The sequence below is a fragment of the Magallana gigas genome, chromosome 1 (genome assembly GCF_963853765.1).
Source record: "Magallana gigas chromosome 1, xbMagGiga1.1, whole genome shotgun sequence".
NCBI lineage: Eukaryota > Metazoa > Mollusca > Bivalvia > Ostreida > Ostreidae > Magallana > Magallana gigas.
Window position 1 is genome coordinate 37,201,077 of NC_088853.1, and position 12,801 is coordinate 37,213,877.

Sequence of the window (12,801 nt, forward strand, 5' to 3'; positions counted from 1 at the left end):
ATTTTCTATGAATAACAACTGCTCTAGTTTTTTAAAACTGTTAATGCTAATATGAGTAAACAAATTAATTGCTATCCTTTAATTCCATTTTATTTTAAGTTAACTGTTTATGCATGAGGACATTTGCATCCTTCCGTTACAATTACATGTATGACTCAAATCAAACGAAATCCACATGTTAATATTTAAACATTTTTTGAATTATTGGTATACTGAGCCCGAATTTTTTCCGATTTTTTTTTCCACACATCTATTTTTCCCAAACAAAATTTCATCGGAGCAGGCCATTTTCAGAGAGACAGGAATGAAAATATAAAAAAAAATGTATGTGGCCTGAGACAAGGAACCTTTCTGTCAAATTTTAGCTTCTAATATTTCCATTAATACAAGACATGGAGAGACAGAATTGAGCATTTTTGAAACAATGACCTTGAACTACCTCAATTGACCTTGGGTAAGATATCGACCGGACACGAATTTTGCATTTTTCATGCCAGTGACCTTGACTTCGCCCGAATGACATTGAGTCAAGGTCCTGACACACCCTTAGGTCATAAGCAATCTTTGTGTGAAGAAAGAACTTCCAATGTTTCTCCATAAGAAAGATATGGACCGGACACGATTGCATAGACAGACGGACGGACGGACAAGGTGATCCCTATATACCCCCCCCCCCCAAAACTTTGCGGGGGTATAATGAACCCTGTATCTTGTTTATTATTTTACGACTGACAATCAAATTTTATTTGATCATTAGAAATGTATTCCGTATTCGTTTTAAATAATAAAAACAGAAAAATAGAAGTTGAAAGTAAAATTTGACCAAAAATGTTACCATACCTGTTATGTTGTTGCATTATAATTTGTTTATTGACATAAGCGACAGTCAGTTGACTGAATGGCAGAGATTCATCCTGTGAAAGCTAACATTTTTTACCGTAACATATCTTTGACAAGTTAGATCTGAATGACCAAAACCTCACAAAGACAAGCGTCAAGTTGGTTACATATGGTGAAACTGAAATTACACCGAAGGATATCAAGACTTTGGAGTGTTCTGTACGTGGCGAAAAGTACGACTTGCCTTTTTTCATAGTGAATTCAAATACTTAATCAATTCTGGGAAAGAATGCCGGCACAGAAATTGGATCTATTGTGCGCGTGCACTCGGTGAACAAGGACTTGTTGAAGGAAAACCCTACTGAAATCATATGAAGATATTATCAAGGGACTCAGTAAACTTCCTGGAAAGCACCACATCACCATTGACGACACCTTTACTCAAATAATTCATCCACCGAGGAAGGTCCCTGTCGCTCTCAGTATTAAAAGCAAAAACGTTAGGAGTTATCGCAATGCAAGATGAGCCCCCTGATTGGGTACACAGTCTGGTTACAGTCCGTAAACCTATCAAGATAAGACTCTGCATTGTCCTAAAGGACTTGAATCGTGAAATTAAGAGAGAGCATTACCGCTTAAAAACAGTCGACAAAGTGATTGAAAACCTTCAAGACAACGTGTTTTCGAAGTTCGATGCAATCCATGAATTTTGGCACAGCAAACTTGATGAGCCCAGTTCAAAGATGTTGACATTCATTACCCCATTTGGTCGGAACAGATTCCTGCGTTTGCCATTTGGAATAAGCTTTGTACCAAAAGTGTTTTCTAAGCGAGTACAAGAGATGTTTTCGGATTTAACGGGCGTAGAGTGCATAGTAAACGACATCCTAGTATTAGGAGAGACCAATGCTGAACACAATTCCCGGGTACACCAGATGCTACAAAGATGTCGTGAACTTTAAGTTTAACAAGAGCAAAGTGGTGTTCCGTGTACCTGAAGTGAGGTATGTCGAACATTTGATTACGAACAGTGGTATTAAGGTAAAACCCTAGGAAAGTACGAGCGATAGTAGACATGCCAGCACCAAAGGACGTTTCATGAGTCAAGTAATTCAAATATAGATAGGACACCAATGAACCCCCTTCATATTTTTTTTCAGATTTGTAAATCTTCAAAATAAGGTTGTATCTTCGCAGCTTGACAGCTGTTCTGATTAAACAGGTTTTGTCCTGTTCTTGTATGCATAATTACATATAAAACAACATGTAATATGTCATATTGCTTTGATACTGTCTGCCAGTTTTGGGCAGAAACAAGCCAGCTCAAGAAATGTTTGCATTCCTTTCCTCATATGTACAAGATGACTGCACATTCCCCTTACATGTAAGTGTGTGCTTTGAGTTTGTAAATAACTACATTAATGTTCCAGTATGTTTTATGGAACTGTGTTCATATCAAAAGACAGGGCGAAAAACAATCTTTAAGCAAGTCCTTAAAGGTGGCTTAAAGGATATACAATCTTTAAGCCACCTTTAAGTCATCTTTAAGCTGAGCTTATAGGTCCTTAATGTCCAAACCTCTTTAAGTCACCTTTAAGCCATCTTTAAGCTACCTTTAAGCAATTTTAAGTGGTATTTACGCTCCCTTTAAGTTGTCTTTAAACCATCTTTAAGTTCCCTTTAAGTCAATTTTGATCAAACTGAACAATAAAACATATATTAAATGTAAAAGCTCCTTTATCGGGAGGGGAGGGGGTGATCCGAGTGATGATATAATTTCCAAGGAAGGGGGGGGGGGGGGGGGGGTGTTCCAGGCGGTTTTTGATTGTCGCTCCATTAAACACATATCGCTATCATCAACAACGCTCCGATGGACACATATTGCCGTTATAAAATTCTTTATAATTTTTGTTTTGCTTCAAAATTATTCAAAATTATTGTAGGTCTGAGCGCAGTCTCCGTATCTAAATTTGCGCATGAAATTATATTTAAGTATGTTTGTTTCCTATTATAAATTATTCGGTGAAATATCTCTCTCTCTCTCTCTCTCTCTCTCTCTCTCTCTCTCTCTCTTCATCCGGTTATTAAACAAAAAAAAAGATAATGAACCAAAACTGCATGATTTAATTTAATAATCGGTTGAAGGTATGTATTTTTTTTCGATTTAAATTATTTCTATGTCTAATTGTAGATCTGCTAGATACATGTGAACAGAGACATAAATAACTATTTATAAATATTTATGTCTCTGATGTTAAAGATGAAAGGACTCTCAACTGCCTTTGTTATATCGGGCAGGATATTACTGCTTTGCTTGTCTAGACATAGTTTTGTTCGTTTGTGTATATCTAATTAAAGTCTATTGTTTGTCCAACTTAAGAAAACCCCTGGAACTAACACAGATTAAACAAGATATACACAACAGTTGTGTCGTATGCCCAGGTGCACTTTTGTGTATATCTCATTAGAGTCTATTGTTTGTCCAACTTAAAAAAACCACTAGAACTAACACAGAATATACAAGATATACACAACAGGTGTGGTGTGCCCAGGTGCAAGTCAGGGTTTCTGAATGCGTTGAAATCTTAGTATGTATGTGTATACGATAAGTCTAGTGAATAAAAGTTTATTTACATTTGTAATTCATTTTCAAAGTATTATTTCCTAACTCTGGGTTTTAAAAATGTTACGTCTACAAATTAAAGATACATGTATGTAAGAGTAAAATCTAGAGGCTAATTAATTCCTGTACCGGTGATACATGTAATAGGGGTTAATTGTTTAAATATATGTATAAGAGTAAATATGTCACATACAATTGTATGTATAAGTATACATGTATGTATACATCATTTGCAATTGCCACATGCAGTAAATACGTCACCCGTAATTAAGGTTTTCCGCTGGGAGCGGAAAACCTTACTATTATTCTGAAAATTTTTCAAATTTCTTATTATTTTTTTTTTCTTCTAGACGCCAACTTTGATCCTTAATATCTCGCTCGTTTGTTCACTGATTGTTTTCAAATTTCCAGGACTGATAACATGCCGCGTGATGTTGTCGTTGCATATTTTAGTTGAGGAAAATCCCTATCCGGTTTTGAATTATTCCCCTTTTAGTAAAATTTAACGACTTCTTTTGTCCAGGGGGTTTAGCTTTAACGATGACTGGCAGAGTCTCAAAGATGGGCTGGTTCGGAAGCTAATACATTGAATTTGTGCGAGATATATTTTATTTATTATTTAAATGCAAATAAAAGGGGTGGTATAGATGTTGAAATAAAGGTAAGAAAAAAAATCAAAAAAATTCGCGTATTTTCCGTGTTAGTTTTCTACCTGATAAAAATTTGTTATAACATGTATTTTAAAAGTTCTTGGCCTTACTCAGACCTTTCATTCGGTAACCGAAAAAAGGGCTGGCCCTTATAATTAGGGAGTTAGAGGCGTCCAAAGTTTCTTGTCAATAACTTAAAAAGAAATAAAAATGTCTAATGCATTATTGAAGCAAAGTTGTAAAGAAATTAATTTTGAATCCTTCTATAGTATTCAATTTAATGTTTTCGTAATTTATGGTCAGTATTTGCAGAAACAATTGTTGTCAGTTTGGTCCATTTTTGTGGGGGTGCGCACGTTTATGAGGTTATGAAAGGGCTTCTTGTAATGCACTAACTGATACATGTAGTGCGCAAAAATAATTCCACATAAAATTTCCAAATGTTTTTATTCATATGTACAATTTCATTTCATATAGATGAACCTCTTTGACCTTGTTTTTGTTGTTTTTTTCATAACTGTGCCCCTGTCTATATTTAGATGCAATACGAGACTCAGGTAACCGATCGATAGGAGAGACGCTAGCTGTATTCAGGCCGTCGCCTAGACGATAGTGCATGTGCTTGTAGAGCTGGACGTACACGTTTAACGCCGCACTGTGTTACTGTAACAGAGACATTTTAAATTGTTTCAGTACTGAGAGATGTGTTAATAAAATGGTTCCAATGCATGGTAATTAAACTCAACTTTTCTACAATACGTATACACGGCCGTCTTATAAAGCACAATGTGTATTACTGACATGACAAATGTACGCTGGCAATTTAAACAAACGCGGGATTGCTCCCGATAGAACAATTCTTTTAAAGCAAAAAAAATACTGATTAGCGATAGATATAATATAATTATCATCGTGGAGATGATTTTAAAAAGTGAACTTAATATTCTTATACGATAATATTTGAATCCAAAGCCGCTAGTTTTAAGTTACGGTTATTAGGGATATTAATTATGACTTGCCCCGCGTTTCAGGTTTTTTACTTGCAAAACATCTACAAACGAAAATACCAAACAACCTTTAGCAGCAACTTATAAATTATTTATTCCATACACAATTCTAAAGAGGTAATTCAATGAATTTTATAAATGCTTTGTACTTGTATACATTCGCTATCTTCCATGGAAAAAAGTTGCATGGAAAAAATGTTGTTCAATGTTCATCAAATACGCTGTAGCCTTAGCAATCGAAAATAATTAACAAACTGTATATTGATAGATTGACATATCAACAAACATATAGACCCGCAATGTGTTTTTTTACAAGTTCTATAAAATGTAGACTCAATGACTGAATTCTTTACCTTTTTCCGTGTTGTTTATTTTGAATCACGTGTGTACGTTATGTACGTGTAGCCATATAGATGAACACTTTAAGTGTTTAATTTTTAAAAGAAATTGTGTACATGCAGAGCAATACAATGCTAGGACAATTAAATTCCAACAATGTATATGGTGAGGCCGGTCAGACTGATACTGGTTCTGCTTGTTCTACAAATAGCGAGTGTAAGACGAAGTATTTGGGTGTTATATTTTAAACAAATATAAGTATTGCTTTCTTAAAAGCTTGCATTACTCAACAAAGTATTTTATTGGAATCATTCTTAGTTACCTTAACTGCATATATGCACCGCTCGGTCTGTATCCCGGAAAAATTGACTACCATCCGAAATTTTTCATACAAGGTCTACAGACTTGCAGCTAACATTACCTTTAAAAATACATTTTAGAATTTGCCGCTGTTTATAAATTCATTAAAAAGACGCGCAGAATCAAGTGGTAATATGTCGTTTGATATGGGATTTATGACGTCTATTTATATTGTTTTCATTAAAATTATTTCATTATTTCAAGCTTGTGGGTGGAATGAAATAAGTTTCACATGTTATATGACATAAAGATGTCCTCTCCCCACTTTTTCTCGCAGCAACTATGTTTTTAAAATTTACATAAAAAATTGAATTATCATGGAGTTGCCCCCACCCCCCCCCCCCCCCCCCTCCCCCATTTTTGTAGCCTGTAAAAAAAATGGTATGAAAATCATGAAATTATGAGTGAAATTTTGAAAATTTTGGAAAATACTAAAAAAAAAAATTCTTTTTTTGCTTGTCAAGATTTGTTGGAGGAGTTTGCCCCCCCCCCCCCCACTTTCAAAAACGATGCTACGTGCTTGGAAATTACTCATTTCTTTATTCCCCTCTTTAATAAACAAAACAAACTAACAAACATAACCGATCCAGATAAAAATAATTACATGTATCAAAAATAAACTTCAAAAACAAACTACACATTCATCCTTCACCCACAATATTGCCTTTTCGATATTTGTCATCGTTGTAGACCCGTGTAACAATCTGTTACATTATACATGTAAGTAGGTGCTTGCACGACAAAGAACCCCTTGCTGATCTACATTTTCATTAACGCATACAAAGAAAAAATATATTTTGATTTATTTTTGAATTTCTTTTGATGTAAAAAAAAAAAAAGAGAAGAAATTGGTTCTCAGTCTCTCTTTATGCCTGTTTGTAAGCGGTTAATCCAAGTTCATTTTGAATATCCTTTTGTAATTAAAAAAATGCGATGTAAATTTTTGTTCATGCAATATTTCGGATAAAGCAATGAAGAGTTGTTTCTTGAAATTTTATTAGACCATAAAATTGTAAAATGCTAACATTGAAAATTGTGCCCGATTTCTTTTTTTTTTTTTAAGGTAAAACTTTATTGATTTAAAAATGATTCTTTGAGACAATCAAATTGACATAATCAATAAGAGTTTGACAATCTCTATTTGCAGGTCTGTAGCTTTTAGTCAGAAAAAGAATCGGATGGACGACCTAGGACTCAGATAGTCCATCCGAGTTTCTTGAAAATTGCCATTATTTTCGTACGCGGACGCAATACTCACCGAGACTAAATGGTTCGTATCTTAAGTTTTAACTGCTTTGAAAGGTAATATTGGTTTTCTGATAATTATGCACATGAATAATTAAATAAAAATGTTAAAATTATAGTAAAATTACCGGCATCGGTCTTCTCCGTGCGCGGATCTAGAAGGGGAAGGGTTCCAGACCCCCCCCCCCCTCCTCCCCAGCGAAATTTCTTTCAATTACGTTTACATTATATACTTACCAAATATGCCTCGGACATCCCTTGGCAAACTCAAATAACCATCTGACTTTTCAACCCCCTCCCCGGAAAAAAAAATCTGATCCGCGCATGTTCCCCCTCCTCGAAATACAAAATTATTCTTCAAAACCCCTTGTAAAATTTCCAGGATCTCCGCATATATACTAAGAGATTCATTAGCGCTTGCGTTCGATAAAAATGCGTGTAAAACGTTTGCCAATGGTCTTTTTACCTTCGTACCGGGCATAACCCCAGTCCCACTCTGTGAATAAAATGCGGCGAATCAAACTAGAGACAACGTGTTAAGATCTGCATTTGCTTATAAACATGTAGTATCATCGTGCAAAATGCACTGTTCAATTATAATTTTTTTTTTTTACTTTACTTGTAAAATTCGTAATTTTTTCTCACAGTTTATTTCTAACAAAGTTACTTCTTTATTTAGTGATTGACACTTTTAATTTAAGACTTTATATGTGATTTCAAAGAGACAGAGTGTCATGTCTCAAGGACTGTAATCTCTTAAAACAACATTGTGCAATTATCAGATTTTCATTTCTTGGACATCAAAGACTCATTGAGTTTATTTAATTATTTTATGTCTGTGAACCTTTCACTCAGCTTACTTATATCATTACCTGTCAATTTATACTCATTGTTAAGATTCTTATAAATAGTTGTGTACAATTGTCAATGCGCAGTCTGGAATACGGCGGCCAGCCCCGGCCACGTCCGACTCTCCCAGAGTCTTGAGTCCGGAGGCCACTACTGGCCATATCCAACATGTAACATGTCTGTCTGTTAAATTGTTATAATGTTGCTATCGTTGAGTCTCGTCCAATAATGTGGAATCCTGCATCAATTGCCTGTTTATTTCTCTGGAACTGTATACTGGTGGACCTTCGAGAATACGGCAAACCTACCCTTCGTTTTAGCTTACGGCCCACAGCGCGCCACAACCTTATACCTTATACACTTTACGCCAACATTCCCTCACCCGGTTCGTACTGCACACGACCGATGCAGATCCAGACGAATTCTCTATCACCGTAAAATCTACGCGGTCACAGAAATAAAATACTTTGTTTCTCAGTGTTTACACATCTAATATTGTACTATGGTCAGCTATCAATTTTTTGTAATACGTCACAAGTATGACGCAGCTACGACGGAAAACCTAATCGTTGCTTGCAACGAGCTCGTCTCTAGTTGGTTATATTGTTTGTTTTAGAATTGATAGTCTAAAAATCATGTATACAATTGAATGTTTAAACATACTGGAACGGCGCCGTGATCATGAAAACCGGGAAAATTGCGTAGAACTAATACCCTAATAGTTTCAATGCATTTAATAAAAGAAATGATTTCATCTTCTTCCTTGCATTTCATTTAGCTATGAATTAGATGAACGTTTATCTACTCGGTTTAAACTTATTTACTAAGGAAGCCTAACGGTTTCCATTAAGGTATAATATATTTTTTTTTCACCGAAGACCAAGTTCTGTATTTCATTCTCAATATATGCATGCATGTAATTTATAAATGTTATATGATTGATTGTTACAATATGAATGGAAGTCAGATCTTTTCAAGTAAAAAATACACATTGAATACATTGATTTAATATCTACTGATATATAGGATATAAAAAGCTCCTTAAATATGTAAGTTGCCGTGGCGCAGAGGAAGTGAGGTGATGTTGGTAATCGAAGGGTCCCGGGTTCAATCCTCGTCTTGGGCGTTTTGATTATTTTTTTTTTTCATTTTATTTTCTAGAACAAAAACCGTTTTTGATACCTTTTCTACCATTATCATATAGTTAATATATTTTGTTGGTAAATTAAGCAAAATATTAAATTGAAAGATTTTTTTATGGCTTAAAAGTGGCTTAAAAGGTGGCTTAAAGGTAGCCTAAAGGTGGCTTAAAGAAGTTTGGACATTAAGGACCTACAAGTTGTCCTTAAAGGTGGCTTAAAGATAATCTTTAAGCTGCCTTTAAGCCATCTTTACGCTGTCTTTAAGTCATCTTTAAGCAACATATAGATTAAAAGTGACTTAAAGATCGTCTTTAAGCTACCTTTAAGCATCTTTAAGTTATCTTTTAGGAGAACTTAATGATCGTCATTCATCCTGTGAAGTGTGTAATAACCCCCAGTGACAGAGATGTTAGCTTATGTTGTTTTGGGAAACATGAAATCCACTGTAGACACTCGCTACAAAGAGTTGTCTGATTAGCACACAATCAGAGCAGTGGATTGAGATTATTGGAAAGAGGGTGTATATAAACTGTCAACGATAATAGTTACCATCTGCTTTGTATTGTAATGCACTTCTCTTTTGTTTTGGCTCGCCTTTAAAGAAAAACAACACACATGTTACAAACAATATCTTTGCACTATTTTGGTTACATGGAATGTTAGTTTTAAATACATGACACATACATATTACCGTATTTATTAATTAAAGGTTTCGAATTACATTTACAGTAATGTTAACAATGTTTTTTCGGCAACATTTTATGGGTATACCAAATACACCATAAACAAATGAGAATTGAAATTATCATGCTGTGCTTTAAAAAGAAACCAATAAAGCAGATTATACAATCGCTTACCATGTGGTATGCTGTCTGACGTGCGTCTTTTCAGTTTTTGTTCGCCTATGAAAGGTAACAAGACACATTAAATTGATTTTACAACGCAGTTTATGTTAAAATAAGTATTCTACATTCTTGTAAGAGTTCCCGTCCAGCTGAGTTTGAGAAAAAAAAAGCTAGTTTGCAAAATTCATTCAAAACAAAATCACAAAAATAATGCACAATCACAGGATGAATCTCTGCCATTCAGTCAATTGAAAGGTGACTGAAAGGTAACTGAAATGTGACTGAATGGCATATGTGTGCCATTCAGTCACCTTTCCAGACCATTCAGATATCATTCAGTTGACTGAATGGCAGAGATTTATCCTGTGAATCTTCAAATTTACCTGGTTAGTGTACCCATGTTTATAATCTGTATCAACCTCTGTCAATCAACTGAATCGATGCCAAATATTGAATGTTACATGTAGAAAATGATAAGCATATGTTTACTCGTCCTCTTATCACACATACATTATTTGATATACTTGATTTCATATTGAAGCAATACAAATACAAATGATTTTATTTAGATTTATGATGGGGTAATTAAAGTTGATATATGATATATGATAAGTAAATAATTGTTACCCTCATTTTAACATAACACATAAATGTCATGGCGACTTCATATCACGTACATGTATCAAATGCATGTTATGTTTGGCATTCAATAAAATCAATAAAACAGCTTGAATGTTTTACATTTATTCTTTCAGAAATTTGGAGAGAGCATTTTAAAATTGTTATGATTTTTTTAAGCAGGGCCAATTTTTTTGGTAGGTCTTGAACCGGTTTCTTTCTGGCACCGACACTTGAAGAGAAAATGTTCAGACAAATCTGGTACACAGGCAGCTGGTTGATTTAGATTTATACCAATAAAACACATATGTAAACAATAACAAAGCTAAGGCTTTGTTTACAAAGATTTTAAAACTGTGTATCTTGCTTATCACTCAATTCTTGACTTTCAAATTTTGACAAAGCATTAAACGTACTTTTATTAAACATTCTAAACATTAAAATTGGAAAAAGAAAATTTCAAGTTTTGAGCTTAAATCATGCCAAGTACCTTTAAGAAATCTCCTTTTTCGGTATTTTACCTACCAAAACTTCTCATTCATTGAAAATGGAATAGTTTTTAAGTCAAATATATATCATATGTCACCTGTTGTTCCTTTCAAGCTTATTGTGCGAAAGTCATCTTCAAAAAAGTCGATGTTCAGTTTGCTAAGTTTGTCTTTGTCGTGTTGCTCTATACTAAATAGTTTATCAATGTAAATTCCTCTGATCGATAAAACTATATAAAAACTAGTCGAGCGGATATATCCATTGACCCTGACGTCTTCTGTAGAACATCCAACTATACTGGCGACGGTTTCTTTCATTTTGGTTTCATCTTCAAAACTAAAATGATGTAAATTTGCATCTATGTGGAAACGAACGTTTTTAAATCCGTTTTCTGAAAAAAAAAATAAAACAGCGATAGATAGATAGATAGATAGATAGATAGATAGATAGATAGATCTATCAGCTTTTAGACAATTTTCTTTCACAGGTCGTCATATCTGATGCAAACCATGCTATTTATTTCATCAATATTCTATGCTATTTTTCTTTTTAATTGTATATCAGCTCTGCGTCATTAAGTGAAAAACCGCAGTCATAAAGGCCTAAAATGAAATATCAATTATCAGGCAGTTATGAATGTTTTCAGTTTTTAACATATTAAGCCCCTTTCACAATTGGCGCACAAGCATTTCACGACACTGCGATCGGAATTTGTACAGCCCCTTTCACAATTGGCGCACGAGCACTTTACAACACTTTGCGACCGGATTTTTTTTAGATTTGCACGAGCTCTCTCATTCGTTGCACGAGCTCTCGCATTAGTTGCATGCGTTTTAGTGCTCGCATCAAGTCTCCTCAAAATAGTGGACATGCACACTATTCAGACGCCACCGAATGCGGTCCAAATTATCACAGTGTAACGAACGAACATTAGTACGAACCTTTTACAACGTATTGTGTACTCTCAAGAGTGATGTTGAGTTTTAAAAGTCGCAAGATGAATCGCTGCTGTGTATATTGCGACCGTGAGACTGTTGCTCAACATGTCTCATGTAATCGTTCAACGTTGTACTATCATTGCACGACACATCAGCCTCAACATGTCATGCTTTGCTACTAATATATATACCATGTAATAATATCTCTGTTTCAGAATTAAATTGACAAAATACATTAGTTTCATGATGGTGAGGGAAATACATATATAAAGATTTTTTCCCTCAAGAAGAATCATATTTCCCGAACGTTAATGCAATAAACATTTTATTATTCCAAACAACATATGCTTACACAAAATACGTTGATTTCTAATAATTGTTTAACTTTTAAACAGTTGCAACATCAACATCGTGATTGATTGATTTCACATGTTACTTTCTCACTTTTCTTTCATAAATCATATATAGTTAGCTGGTTTTGTGATTTATGAATAGAATCATAATGATTAAATACTTTTGATTTAATTATATTTGTCTACATTGTATATCGACTATTTCATTTCTATAACATCGCCCTGTCACGTGACTTTCTAGACCAATCAGATATAATAGAATAATCATATTAAGGTATAATAATAAATGCTGTTGCATATCTGTATCTTCGTGGGCGACATGTTCTTACGCTTTATGTCTTCTGAATATTGGCAGTGAAAATAACCCCTCTGACTTGCACGAGCATTCGTACCATGGAACGCATAATCGCACGTCCAATCGCATTGGAGCACGTTTAATCGTCCAAGTACCTGGTCTCTCGCGCAATCCTGTCTTACATGTATTATCTTTCAAAAGTCGCTTT

The 12,801-nt window shown here is 34.4% G+C and overlaps 1 protein-coding gene across 1 annotated transcript in view; it reads right to left on the reverse strand.

Moving 5' to 3' along the window:
- Positions 1-11,418, reverse strand: part of LOC105346222 (uncharacterized) — a 47,288-nt gene extending 35,870 nt beyond the window's left edge. The window contains exons 1-3 of the mRNA XM_066066639.1: positions 11,105-11,418; positions 9,913-9,957; positions 9,605-9,649 (exon numbers count right to left, since the gene is read on the reverse strand). Coding sequence (XP_065922711.1) covers positions 9,605-9,649; positions 9,913-9,957; positions 11,105-11,324 — 310 coding nt within the window. The 5' untranslated portion in view covers positions 11,325-11,418. The remainder of the gene's footprint in view (positions 1-9,604; positions 9,650-9,912; positions 9,958-11,104) is intronic.
- Between the last annotated feature and the right edge of the window lie 1,383 nt (positions 11,419-12,801).